Raw genomic sequence first — 14,312 nt, 5'->3', positions numbered from 1 at the left:
AGTCCTCTTTCTGTCTGTTCAAGCAGGCAGTTGTATTCTGACTGCAGATTTGCCCGGCTGTTTGCAGCTTCATCGGCTGCTGGACACTAAAACGAGGAGAGCTCTGCAAGGCACCAGAGAAGGATGATCCTTGGGAACCTCAGTGGATTGAGTGAATTCAGACTCCTGGGTTTTTCTGGAACCTCTCCTTTATACCCTTTGCTCTTTCTAGTTTTATTATCTCTTCATTTTCTCACCTGGATGGCAAACACAGTGATAGCTTTGATAACAAACAGTGATAATCGCCTTCACACCCCGATGTATTTCTTCCTCACTCAGCTGTCCTGTTGGGATATCTGCTATTTGTCTGTCATTATCCCAAGTATTCTCGAGAACCTGATGGTGGGAACAGTGCGTATTTCCAAGACAAGATGTGCAATGCAAATATTTTCCATCCTTTTCTTTGGAGTTGCTGAGTGTTTTCTCTTGGCTGCCATGTCCCTTGATGGTTATTTTGCAGTTTGCTGCCCCTTGCATTACACAATTATCATGAGCAGCAGGGTCTGCAGAAGCCTGGTTGTTGGAGCTTACATCTGTGGAACTGCTGTGGGCTTAGTTCACACCCTCATCACCTTCAGCTCACCCTTGTGTGGTTGTGCCATTGACCATTTCTTCTGTGAGATTCAGCCTCTCCTGGACGTGCTCTGTGGCAACACTCTCCCAAGTGAAATCCAGGTCATTGTGGTGGCTGTCTTTGCTATTCTGAGTCCTTTCTCACTGGTCATTTATTCCTGTATTCCTATCGTTTCCACAATTCTTCACATGGCATCAGCTGAGAGCCAGGAGAAGGCCTTTTCCACTTGCTCCTCACAGCTCCTGGTTGTGACTGTTTTTTATGGCACTGCAGGCTCCATGTACCTGCGGCCAAAATACAGCTACTGTGCATCTGTGGATAAATTCCTCTCCCTTTCTTATTCTCTGGTGACTCCTTTATTGAATCCCATCATTTGCAGTTTGAGGAATAAGGAGGTGAAAGGAGCCCTGAAAAAAAAATGGAGAAAACCTAAGTTAGTGTGGAAATGAAATTGAAGATTTGGGTTGTTCCAGGTGTTTGTGGTGGAATTTTTCACTCTAAATTCTTGTTCAGGAAAATCAATTTCCAGATCTACTTCAGCTGTTGGGGAGGAAGGAGGGAGAAGAGTGGAGATTTTTAGCTCTAAGAGGGAGTGTTAGAAGCTATGTTAACATTTTGGAAGGGAATTTCTTCCACATACTTAAGAAATTCTTCAATAAACTTATTTTTTCCTTTTCTTTTCCTTGCTATTTTTCAAAAACTTGAAAATTGTGCTTTACATACTTCTGAATTTTTGAACCAAAGAGTAATATTCAAGAGCCTGACATTACTGAAAGAACTGAAAAGAATGAGTTTTCACCTGATTGCATTTATTTCCTGAAACTGTTTAGTAAATGTGTTGGGGGAAAGGATAGGACATAGTTCAGGCAACAATGTGGAGCCCAGGATATTATTGAGTACTGATTTTAATTCTGAGATTGTTACTGGGGCAAAAAAAAAAAAAAAAAAAAAAAAAAAAAAGAGGTGTGCAAAATTGCATTCCTGCCCCACTGCCTCAAAGATATTTCTTCAATTTTAGAGTCATTGTTTTAAACATGTTAGACCAAGTGTAGTCCTTTGAAGTACTTAACCACTGTAATCTTCTGCAACTATTAATACAACTCTTTATATTAAATGCTCAAAGCTTAAATGATATTGGAAAGATAAGGACATGCATTACTCCTTAAATTAATCCTTCATTCCTGGAAATCACTGTAAATATAAATATCATGAAAGTACATGTCCTGGTTTGAAAGACAGCTGTTTGCTAAGGAAAGCAGAAGCTTCCCTTTGGACTGAAAAATGTGATCCTTCCTTCCTTCCTTCCTTCCTTCCTTCCTTCCTTCCTTCCTTCCTTCCTTCCTTCCGATTATTAGGATTTTGAAATTAAGGGAGCTCTCAGGCAAAGATATGGGGGTAGGAATAACAGTTCTTTACTAGTGTAACTAACAAGACAAACAAGAACAACAGCAGCTATGGAATTAGCCACAAACAGACCAGTAACTCAGTCCCAGTGTTTTTTGGCTGCAGGCACCTTTTCCCTGAGCTGCAGTTCCCGGTGCTGGGGGCGGGCAGGTCCCGCAGAGCTGCAGGAGGGCTGGGGGTGATGGCAGAGCTGTCCCAGGGAGAGACAGAGAGAGATGGAGAGAGCTCTCCGCTCACGGTGTGGGTCCTGGGGCTCAGCAGAGTGCTGGAAGGTGGCAGGTTCCAGCGAGAAGGCAGCAGGGCAGGGTCCCACAGCAGTGAGGATGGCTCCCGGCGATGGCATGGCAGGAATGCAACACAGGCGGCGATCGTCCTTCTCGTCCCAACTCCAAGGGGGAAATGGGACCCAGGCCCAGCCTTCCGCTTCCTCTTCTGGATGTTTCAATCTCGCGGGGTGTCCTTCTTCTCTCTCTCCTCCCCCTTGTCACCAGGGCCCAGTCAACAGGTATCTTAGCATGACAATGGGGAAAATTCCACAGAGGGAAAAGGGAAAGAAACAACCCCCAACAGTACAGGGTTCTTAATTGGATGTCATATGAATTTTTATCTTGAGCGTTTGTAAATCCACAAAAAAATTATAAGGTATAATATTCTTTGCAGAAGCTTGACATCTTTGATTTTAATCACATCTTATTTTGGGCCAAAAAAATTTATTATAGCAGAAAATGCTGTCTCATACTTTTAATTTTTTAAATTTCAAATTCATTACAAAAAGAATGCATTGTTTTTTGTCATATTGCTTTATTGGCATTACAGTTTCTCCCCTAGTCATATATGCTAGACTCCTTACAGCAGCATTCCTAGAGAATTACACAACTGTGTGTATTATGAAAGAAGTGATGAAGAGGGGAAACCCAAGTAAAAAAAGCAGTGGGGATAAGAAAAGTGTAATTTATAAAACAAAAAAAAAACCAAATAAACAAAACCCGAACCAAACAAAAAAACAAAGGTAAAATATGGTTCAGTAAAATGAAAGTAGGCATTAAAAACCTGGGAAGTTTCAGTCTGGTAAACCACCAGGTCCAATTCTTTCTTGATTGATTATGCAAAATTTGTGAGTTCTCAAGTTTGTGGACAACACTAAATCAGAGGGAGTAGACAATGTGCCAAAGGGCCCCCATGTTTTAATGAATCCAGAGGAAGGCTGGATGAGTTCCTTGAACAGAGAGCCCAGCTCTAGGTGTCCAAACCAGGTGGGATTCAGCTGCCTCTTCATGGCTTGATTTTGGGGGAGCTGCATCCATGGATTCACACTTGCCCATCTTAAGTGTCTGGAATCTGAGCCTGAAGGATGGTTTCTATCAAAATGGAAATTAGCACTTCTAGGGCAGGGATCTTGTGCTTCAGAAGGACTCTTTGCAGATGAGTGCTGTCCTCATGGCCTGGAATAGCAGGCATGCAGAAGAACTTACAGGACTGAGTCCCCTCCAGGGGAAGCTGCGTGTTCCTGGTCTCTGCTGGGGAAGAAAGGCTGGTGGTACCTTGGACAGGATGAGAAAGCAGAGAGTCAATGATAAAAACAAAAATCAACCTCTCCTTCACTTCCTTTCTGACTGAAACTGTAAAACAAAGCTCAGAGAACTCACATTTGTGGGATCAGTATGGTGACGAGGATTTGCAAATCTCAGCTGTTTCAAGAGAGGTGTTTAGCCCTCAAGTTACCTGAAGATCTATGAACCCTGAGGCTCTGTGAATGATTTCATTTGCCCAAGACTACTTGCACCGAACAAAATGAGTCTGCTTTACAGCAGAGCTTGGTCTCAGCTGATGCTAGAAATCTGACTGTGCAGTTGCCTCTTGAAGCAAGGTGCTCACTTTGAGAGAAAGTGTACAGGTGAAAAACTTGTCTTAATTCCTCCAGATGGAACAGATCTTCAGTATTGTTCCAGAAAACTCTGAATTAACCCCACCTGATCTGATTTCAGGCTCCAGAGCACTGAATGGGAAAGCCTTACTGTGACAGACAGGAGAGCCAGGGGAGAATCAAACCAACCATGGTGCAGAATAAACACAACTAAATCCAGTGCAGAGTTCCAGCTCTGTGCCAGGATCCTTGTGCTGGTCTGGAGCACAGAGGTGCGGGACGGAAACATGAAAACACACGCTTGGGCTCACAGGAATATCCAGAGACAATTAATCATCCTTTCAGAATTTCACGGAAGAGGTTAAAAGTGTCCACACCTTGCTTATTTTCATCTTTTGAATGGAAAAGGGGATTTTGAATTTAGCTTTCTGTAAATGCTTTCATTGTATCTGCTTAAGTATAGCTGGAAGAAACCTGACTCCGTCTGGCAATAGAAGTATATGCTACTTGGGAATAATTGTCATAGGTTAAACACCCAGCAGATTGCACCAGTGATTCCTGCTGTCACTAGAATAGCCAGCCCGTGGAATTTTGTGACTCTCATGCCCTTGCTGCTCCAGAAAACATTGTAAACTCTAGATTGGCAGTAAATTGGCAGTAAAAACAAAATAAAATAAAACACAAATACAAAAAGGCAGAAAAGACTGTAGTTCTTAAATCTGAGTAAGTCTATTGTTTTGCACTGCAGGTCTAGACATAATACGGTGAAAAATTAGTTTTTCTAGATAGAAAGTTTTACATCTAGGTATTTCTAATACATACATTTACAAGGGATATGCTAGACACTGAGCTCTCATTTTAAAATAGTACAGTAAAGCATGCTAAATTCTCCAAACCAATAATTGCCATTTCAGATTTTGTCTGAATCAGGTTTTATTCTTTGCCCAGCCAGTGCCCTCTCTGCTCTTTGTCTTTCTTTCCATCTTCCTCTGTCCTTTCTCTCTGTCTGTCTAACTAGCTCTTTTTTGACATCACTTCCTTGCATTCCTTGGGCTTTCTCCTCTGTCTCCCACTGCTGCAGCTCTCCTTTCTCAGCGGAAGGTCCCAATGCTTTTGTCTGCCTCAGGCTCTGCAGCCACCCAGCCCGGGGCTGTTCACACCCTGCTTTGTGCCAGCCTTCTCAAGCCCCTCGGTACGGTTCTGTTTGCCAGCACTGCCGTGCCCTGCTCCTCAGCACCTCCCAGCCGGGCCCCTGTGTCCGCCTGAGCCCGGCACTCAGCTGCGCTTCTCCAGCCCTCGGCAGCTCCCGCCTCCCTGCTCCCCCTCTCTGCTGTGCTCACACCCGGCAGAGCAGCACAGATCCGCCCCGTGCCCCAGCCCTGGCTCGGGGCCCGCCAGGAGCCTCCACCCTGCTCCTCACCTGCACCAGGTGTGCTGTCACCTGAGCAATGGCCAAACAACCGGGAGCCTGCAGCAGCCACTCATTCCCTGACACTGCAGCTGATGCCTCCATGGGCTTCCTAAAAGCACAGGCCACACAAAGCCAAGGGAATCAAAAGCAGATATATCTACTGAATAAATAAATTCCATACATCAATAGCAGTATCAATATCAATATCAATATCAATATCAATATCAATATCAATATTTATTGAAGGGCCTTCAGGAACATTTCAGGCAGACAAAGCGTCCCAGGGGCTACACTCCAAAATGGACCGTGGGTCACGGGTTCTCGTCCTTTTCTAAGTTTGGTCCATTTGCCTATTGGAGGTTTATTTCCAATGACAGCTTCAGGTAATGAAGTCATTTACCTTCAGTTTGTTCACCCCCAACTCACTTTTGTTTCCATTTCCTGGGGCCTGAGGCAGTGAGGGGTCCTTGATTGCCAGGCCTGGGCAGGAATTGCTGTGTCTGAGCAGAATGGGGAAGCAGCAGCTCACATTGTGCATGGAGTTTGGAGTCACACGCATAAGAATGGCAGGATTGCAAATCTACGAAAAATACAAAAGCTACAATCCTGAGGCATCAGGGGTGAATAGCAACCAGCTGCCTCTTTGGAGCCCGAGGAACAGCAACTGCCTGCCGCAAGGCCCAGAAGCTTGTTGGTCAAATGCAGCAGGAACAAAAGTGCCTCCAGCCATCCTGAGTGGGAATGTGGCTAAAGCTGTGTCTGATCCAAGGCAGCCTGGAGGAAGGAGTGAATGTGAAGCTGCTGAAGAGCTGCCCAGGAGAGGCTGGGGCCCTGGCAGCCAAGGCTCACCCAGTGCAGCCTCTGGGGGTCCCTTTGGTGGGGCCAGCCCAGGGTCAGCCTGTGGGTGCACCTTGGGGGCACACCAAACTCACTGGAAAGGACCCTCTGAGAGCTTGGGTGCCTTGCACAGGAGTCTCACAGGCACAGGCCAGTGGAAGAACAGAGTGCAGTGGAACAGAAATGCCCGGCAGCCTGAGGGCCAGACACAAGTGTGACCTGGCTTGTGACAGCTCTGGGCAGGGCTCTGCTCACTGGGCTCTGTGCTCTGGGGAAGGAGTTCACTGATCCTTCACTCAGGGGAGGCCCTGCCAGCCAGTGAACCCCTGTGCATCAGAGGACAGGGGGAGTCCCAGTGACTGCCACCTGGGAGAGGAGCCATGTGGTTCCAGGGCCCAGGAGCCATGTGCTTCTGTGACCTCAAGGGGATCCATCCCTGTGTGCCCCCATGTCACTGAGGGGCAGCGATGTGGCACCTCTCCAGTGATTGTGACTCACCTGCCCAGGGCTCAGTATCCTGAGAGCAGGCTAACGTGTCAGCAGGTCTTCAGGATAGCTCAGCTTAGTCCTGTGCTACGCACCTCTCTGCCTTTCAAGCAGATTTATTGTTTACTGTCCCCTTCAGCTTTTGTCCTCTCACAGGTAATTATGACTTGACTCTTGGGATAGATCATAGAGGAAGGAGAGAAAAGTCTAGGCTGCTTATACCTTCCTAGCTGAAGGCTGAGCTGTTGCCCCTTCGTAGGCTGTCCACATACAGGCTAGGCTAGAGTTCTTCTTTGCTGATTCTCTTTCCTTTACTATAGCCTAGGATAGGTAAGTAAGGGGTGAGTGCAGTCTGAGGGGCTGGGCTCAGCCCAGAGTGGCAAAAAGCCCACCTTGGATACTGCAGGAAGGAGTGGGACAGAAGGAGAGCAGCAAAGGCTGTAGTTAAGTTAGTGGCTGAAAGCTGGTCACTCCTGCAGAGGAGGGAAAAGCCAGAGAGCTCTGCTGTTGATGCTGTGACAGCAGCAGGGCCTCCTCAGAGAAGGTAACATGCACTGGAGCACTTCAGAAGGACCTTTGAAGCTCCTGGGGCTCTGTCACTGATCACAAAGGGGTGAGCCTGCAGTTCAGCAGTTGGCTCAAGCACCACTGAAACTCTTGATGGCAAATGCTGTTCTTTCCATAGGTTGTATTTCTTTGGAGTTTTTATTCCTTTGGTGAGATGTAGTCATTTCTTTGCAATCAGGTGAGGGGATTGATGCTGATCCCTTCCTGGAGCACGTCCTTGGTCATCCAGAGCTTTGCCCGCTGCTCCTGAGAGGGACGATGGCCACAACAGGGAACAATTCCTGTGAGTACCAGCTTCACTGGCAGCTTTGGACTTTGTGACTCCCCACAGACAGCTGACTTGACTGGTGCTCAGATCCCAGAATGATGTGCTCACAAGCTAGAGTGAAGTCTGGGATATTTGCTGAGAATAGCCAGACTGCCCCAGGTTGTTTAGTCCCAGGAAAACACCTTTTGTCACTGTGAAGGAGACTTTGAAACATCATTGCTCATAGGGAGGTCTGACAGGTCCTTGAGTTGCCTTTTGTGCTCAGTACTTGCTTGTTTTCAAGAAGTTCCAGTCAGTTAGAATCAGGGAAAGCTTGACCTGATAATCCAGTCTAGAGCTCTGGTGAGAAGGGAAGGTACCCTGAGGCCCAGAAATCAGAGCTGGGGCTTGTTGGACTCTTGGCAAAGTAAGCAGGGGAACAGACTTTTCCAAATCAGGAAATTTCAATGGCAGTGCTAGGCTTCCCCTGATACTGAGTTGAAGGTTTGAGCTGGTTGTCCTGACAGCTTGTGTAGAAAGCTCAAAGTTTAAATATGCTTTCTTTCCTCGCCTCATCTCTTTCCAAATGGAATTTCTCTGCAGTCATCGCCGAGGGAATAGCTCCTCCAAAAAGGATCCTCTTCCCACCAGAGAAGATTTGCATGGTCTGGCAGCAGAGACAGAGTGCTGGAGCAGGGCTCTTCAATGTGGGCAACACGTGCTTCCTCAACGCTGTCCTGCAGTGCCTGACCTACACCCCCCCACTGGCCAACTACCTGCTGTCCCAAGAGCACAGCCAGGCCTGTGAGTGCTTTTAGGAGCATCTCCTGAAAATCTCTTCATCAAGTCCCAGATTCCCAGAATGTAAAATTTGTTTTCAGACAACAGCAGCCCTTTGTCAGCCCCATGAGTCTGTACTCTTTGAACACTGGAGCCTAGAACCCACTTGTCCTAGCCTGCTGCCTTACCCTTAATGAAAACACCTCTTTCTCCCTGGCAGTCTTTATTCCTGCAAGTTCAACCCTCTGTGCTTATTGCACAGAAAGCTCTTGGTTTACCATCCCTCTCTGAAGATTTTCTGCACACTAAAATGCCCTGGGACCATTGGGACATTGGGAGGAGTGGAGTATTGGAGTGGAGTGGCAGTGCAAGAGGAGGAGTATCCCACTGCTGTGGATGTTTTGCTAACCTAAGGAGCTTCCCTGTGTCCCTCTTCAGGTCACCAGCAGGGTTTCTGCATGATGTGCATCATGGAAGCACACGTGAACAAGGTCCTGCGTTCCCCTGTCAGTGCCATCCTGCCTTTGGCTGTCCTCAAGGTTTTCAAACGTAAGTCGTACCAGGTGCTTGAACAGGTTTCCTTCCCTCCTTCTATGAGAGAACTGAAACCTTCTTTCTTAGGCATAGGAGAACATTTGGAGCCCGGCAGGGAGGAAGATGCCCATGATTTCTTGTGCTGTACTGTCAATGCCATGCAGACAGCTTGTCTGAGTGAAAGCAGCGAGTAAGCACAAGCAAATCACCCTCACAAAGTTCTGAGCCCTTTGCACTGCTTGGTGTGCTCCCATCAAGGGAAACCTAAACCCTGGGCTTTCAGGCCAAGCAAAACTCTTGCCGGAGATAATGCTCTGTCTTCCCACTTGTTTCCAGCTTGGACCTCTCATCTCAATCCACTACCATTGTCTCTCAAATCTTTGGAGGCTTTCTGAGATCCAGAGGTATGTTTCCTCAACTCTTACTCTCTTTGACATTGCCTGTGTCCTTCTGTCTGCCTGTGCCTGACAGTTGGTCTGGTCGGTCAGGTACAATGTGTAAATGGGCAGTGTCAGTCAGCTTCCCATTGCTGAGCATTTGGATTTTTCCTTCCAGTCACCTGCGTCAGCTGCAAAGCCGTTTCTGACTCCTACGAGGCCTTCCTGGATATCCCTTTGGATATCAGAGTAAGAAGCTTTTGCAGTTGTGCTTCAAGACATGCCAAGGCCTTGCAGCTTTTCAGAGTCAGCACATTTGTCTTAAAAACGTGTGCTGTGAGCACAAGAGATCTTGGTGGTGGGTGGGAAGGGGAATGGATGGTGTCCTCCTGCAGAGGCCATGGCACTGGTCTCTCTGTAGGTGCTGTCTTTAAGCTGGTTGAGCAGCATTATCCTCTCTGCATCCTCAATATATCCTCATCCTCCTTTGCTTTGCCCTCCCCTAACACTTGTCTGGCTCCCAGGCCGATGGGTTGGGTTGTTTGCACCACTGATGCCCCTGCATAGTGTCATGAGTTGATGTGAGTGGTGTGGTGGTACGGGGAGGGAGCTCCTGATGGCTCCGGGAGCCTCTGGGACACAGGGAGATGTTCAGCATCCCACTCTCTTTCTGTCTCCTTCTGGACAGCTTCATGGTGGGTCTCTTCAGCATCAGCTGCAGGGGTTTGCTTGTCAGCTCGTGGGAGTTGTTTGGGTGAGGCAATTTCCTGCAGCTCAGTGTGCTCATTTGTCACTCTTGCAGACAGCCTCGACCCTCACTGCAGCTCTGGAGGACTTTGTGAGACCCGAGCACCTGGATGGTGAAAACTGCTACAAATGTAGCACGTAAGATGATTACTAAGCACATATTACCAGCAGATCCTGTGTGAGGGAGTTGCATGTCATTGAGCAGAAGTCATCGCCTCATGGAGCTTTGCAGCACACAGAGGAGATGCAGCTTCTTTAAAATAGAGCAGGGAATAGCCTTAGAATAGCAAAAGCTGTGTGAGACAGGACAGGTTGCCTGGCCACCCTGGGGGAGGATTGGGTGCGTTTCAGCACTGGGTTCTGTGCTTGGTTTCAAGGTGTAAGAAGAATGTTGCTGCCTTCAAGAAGTTCACAGTCCATTGCGCACCCAAGGTTCTCACGGTGTGTCTAAAAAGGTTTGACTGTTTCACCGGTAGGAAGATCAGCAAGGTTTGTACACAGCCGGTGTGCAGCTTTCTCTTCCTGGAGCAGATTTCCCTGAGCTTGTGCCAAGGCACTGGTCTTGGGTTCGTCATGTTCCCTTCTGGGGAGAGAATTCCCTTGGGAAGACAGGCAAGCGCTCTTCTCCAGCAGAGCTGCTTTGGCCAAGAACAGTTTCCTGCCACTCAAAGCATTACACCTTTGTGATGGTGTGCTTTATGGAAAACCAGCTGCTTGTGAGCCCCAAAGATGTATTTACACACCTCTGGCCCCTGGATGTGGCAGGCTATTCTGTGTCATAGGTCAGGGTCACTTCTGAGCCCTGCTGGTGTCTGTGCAGGTTGTGAAGTACCCCGAGTACCTGGATCTTCGCCCGTACATGTCCCAGGCAGAGGGAGAACCCCTCCGTTACTCCTTGTATGCTGTCCTGGTGCACAGTGGGGTCAGCTGTCATACAGGACACTATTTCTGCTACACAAAGGTAGTCAGCAATGTCCTTCCTTCCTTTTTTCTTTCCTTGCCAATGGGGAAATGTGTGTGGGGAAGAGAAACTTTGCTGTCGGTGTTACTGACAGCCAAGGTTTTGGGGCAGGAGATGTCTTGAGGGGCTGGACTGGATTTGTGTTGACATACTGTTTGTTAGGTAGTTTTCTGCCTGTGTTTTTGGTGAGAAACCATGCAGAGATCTTTGTCCTTTTTTTTTCACAGGCCAGCAATGGGCTGTGGTACCTGATGGATGATGAGTCTGTGGAGCTTCGTTGCCTTGACACAGCTCTCAGGCAGCAAGCCTACCTGCTGTTTTATGCCAGGTAATAAGCAGCATTCAGATGCGTACAGAAGATGTGTCCTTTTCCCTGTCTATTGGTTTGCTTCTCATAGTGCAGAGAATGCAGAGATTTCTCACCAAAGGCAATTACTACCAGCTTCATTCAGTGCTGTGGAACCTGTGCTGTCCCATGTCTGTCCTTCAGGCTGCTGCCCTGATGTAGCCTGCTACTTGCCTGCTCTGTGATGCTAGACTTTTGTAGAAAAGAGTGAGGGAACTTAAAGGGACCTGCCAGGAAAGATGGGGAGGGAGCCTTTATCAGGAAGGGCTGGACAGGATGAAGGGTATCAGTTTTCAGCTGACCCATTATGGCAGGTTTCCATGAGATATTAGGAAGAAATGCTTGAGTGGAAGGGTGGTGAGAGCATGGAACAGGCTGCCCAAAGAAGGTGTGGGTGCCCCATCCTTGGAGGTTTTCAAGGCCAGGGTGGACAGGGCTTGGAGGGGCCTTGTCTATTGTGAGGTATTCCTGTCCATGACAGCGGGGTGGCACAAAATGAGCATTAAGATCCCTTCCAACCCAAGCAAGCGTGTGAATTTGTGCAATTCACATGAGGGTCTAGAAGGTATAAAGATGAGGTTTATCTGAGACAGGAGTAGACTTGGTGAGAAGACTCTAGCTAAAATTTCCATTAGTGGCCTTGGTTAAATCTTCTCTCTGTCATACAAACCTCTCCAAGGAAATGAGCGAATCCCAGAGAGGGCTGCAAAAACAGCCCAAAACTGAGATCTTTCTTTTCTTTTCTCCAGGTGTTCGGATCTGAAATTTGGAGAAAGGGCTTCTTCCTCACCGGCACCACCGTATGCCCCTTCCTTCCTTCCTCAGTGGGCAGCCAGCAGCGAGCAGGTGGCTCCTGTTGGCCCACAGGGCTTGCCTGGCAGCACGAAGGTAACTCTGGGGAGGAGGGTCAGTGCACTAGAGGAGCAGTGGATCTCCTTCTAGCATCTCAGCATTTCTCCTTTTCCCCCTCTCACCCTGCAGCACTCTTCACAGCCACAGTGCTGCCTCTTCTCCAAGCACCCCGGCTGCCTCCATCCCATTTGTGCCCCTTTGGCCCTTTGGCCTTGGCAGCCCTCCAGAAGAGCCTTTAGGAGGCTCAGAAATGTCCCTTCCCAGAACTCCTGGGAGATCCCCACTGACTCTGGTCCTTTCAGGAGAGAAGGGCAGGAACTCTCCACAGCTCTCTTTGCAGGACATGGCCCTCGGCATGGAAGGGGCTGGCAGGAAGCAGGACCGGAGCAGATCCCCGCTGTCGGGCAGGGATGGCCACAGCTGCTCTGGGGACACCACGGACTGGGACCACACAGCAGGGAGGAGAACGGGCCCTCCGAGTTGTAGCGCCACTGCCAGGGATGGTGAAGCTTCAGGACCTTCCAACAGGAGCTTGCAGTGTGCTCCTGGCCCCGGGGTTGCTCAGGAGCAGGTCCTGCTGAGGCGGAGGGACATGAGCAGATCCGTGCAGGGCAGCTACAACCTCTGCAGCCCCTCTGTGCAGCACACAGACTACGAGCCCTCAGCGAGGAAGAGGAGGAGGCTGACAACACATTCCCCATGTTTTGATGAAAGCCCTGTGGATAGAGCAGCTCCAGGGCCCCCCAGCTCCCGCTTGAAGCAGGCTCCCAAGCTCAGGGCTGCTCGGAGGCAAACCCGAGCGAGGTGCAGAGAGCAGAGGAGATCCCCACGGCGGGGCTCTGACCTGCACGGCCGCTTTGTGCAGTGCACAGACGACCAGCAGCCCTCTGTGAGCAAGAGGAAGAGGAGGAGAACAAGTTCTTCCCGTTGTGACAGAGCCCCAGGGGATAACGCAGCTTCAGGGCCCTCCAACACCAGCTTCAAGCAGGCTCCTGTGCTCAGGGCTGCTCAGGAGCAATCCCGAGCGAGGCTGAGGGAGCGGAGGAGATCCCCAGAGCTGGGCTATGATCTCCACAGCCGGTTTGTGCAGCACGCAGCCCAGCGCCCTTCGGCGAGGAAGAGGAGGGTGCCCATGGCCTAGAGGTGCACATCTGAGAAGAGCTCGGGGCACTCTGGGAGTGCTGCAGTCAGATTTTGGCCCTGGCTGAAGCAGAAGGGAAGATGAGCACTGAGTTTTTTATCACAGGTGTCCTTGTTTTCTTCTCAAAGATGAAGAAACTGTTGGTTTATATGGGCAATGATGCTTGTGAATAGAGTAATAGGCTTTAATTAGAATTCTTCATTCCACAGTGTAGATAGTTTTTGCTGCTAATATAGGTCAGTAGTTGAAAGCAATATTGATGCAATTTTTTAATTAAAGCTAGAAAAATAAATGTTAAGTACAGACTGATATTACCCTTGCCAATGTCTCTTTTTCTCAGTCTCAAGGTGAAATCTTGCTGGGTGTCCCCACTCAAAGGAGGAATCTCCAGCCACATTCTGAGAAGGGGAGGGGGGGTTAGACATCTGTCCTGTTGAAGAGTGGGGCTTTTCCAGAGTGAAGTGATGGACTGTGAGTGTCACAGTGCTCAGGGAGCTGTGCCAGCTGGGGCAGGATGCTGTGCCTGAGCAGGGATACAGCAGCTCCAGCTGTGTCCTGTCTACACCTTAGCAGGAATGGCTTGAGCAAGGAGGGCCTCCTGTTTGTAGTGTTAAAGAATGCTGAGACCAGCTTGACCAGACTATCATGTCACCACTGTCACTGAAAACATCAGGATAAATTAAGCTCTCTAATGCTACTTTTAGTGTCAGGAAGCACACATTCCTTTCTTAGAGTGCCCTTCTGGGCAACTCCTCCCACTTTATATTCCAGGCATGATGCTGTGTGGTGTGGATGTCCCTCTGGGCAGTTCAGGTCACCTGTCCCAGCTGTGCTCTCTGCCAGTTTCTTTTGTGAGCCTCCTCACAGGCAGAGCAGAAGATGAGAAAACAAAATGTCCCTGACTCAGGACAAACGTGACTGAGCAAAACCCCAAACTTCAGCGTATTATCAACACCATTCTCATTGCAAATCCAGAACACAGCACTGTAAGAGCTACCGAAATAAAGAAATTAACTCTACCCTGTCTGAAATGAGAACAGTGGCATTCCAGCACAATTGCTGAATTACCTTTGTTAGTTCCCTCTTTATCTCTGGGTTCTGCACAGTGTCCATGTGGTACAGAAATTCTATATTCCTTGAGTCCA

At 48.6% G+C, this 14,312-nt stretch overlaps 1 protein-coding gene across 1 annotated transcript; it reads left to right on the top strand.

The window, feature by feature from the left end:
• Positions 1-426: 426 nt before the first annotated feature.
• On the top strand, positions 427-1,035 carry LOC134053043 (olfactory receptor 10C1-like; the record flags this gene model as incomplete). The annotated part of the gene is made up of 1 exon (XM_062507836.1): positions 427-1,035. A coding segment is annotated over one exon (609 nt), but the record flags the coding sequence as incomplete, so codon positions are not given.
• Between the last annotated feature and the right edge of the window lie 13,277 nt (positions 1,036-14,312).

This window comes from Cinclus cinclus, chromosome 24, assembly GCF_963662255.1.
Source record: "Cinclus cinclus chromosome 24, bCinCin1.1, whole genome shotgun sequence".
Lineage (NCBI taxonomy): Eukaryota > Metazoa > Chordata > Aves > Passeriformes > Cinclidae > Cinclus > Cinclus cinclus.
This window is presented reverse-complemented; position numbering and strand designations above follow the sequence as displayed.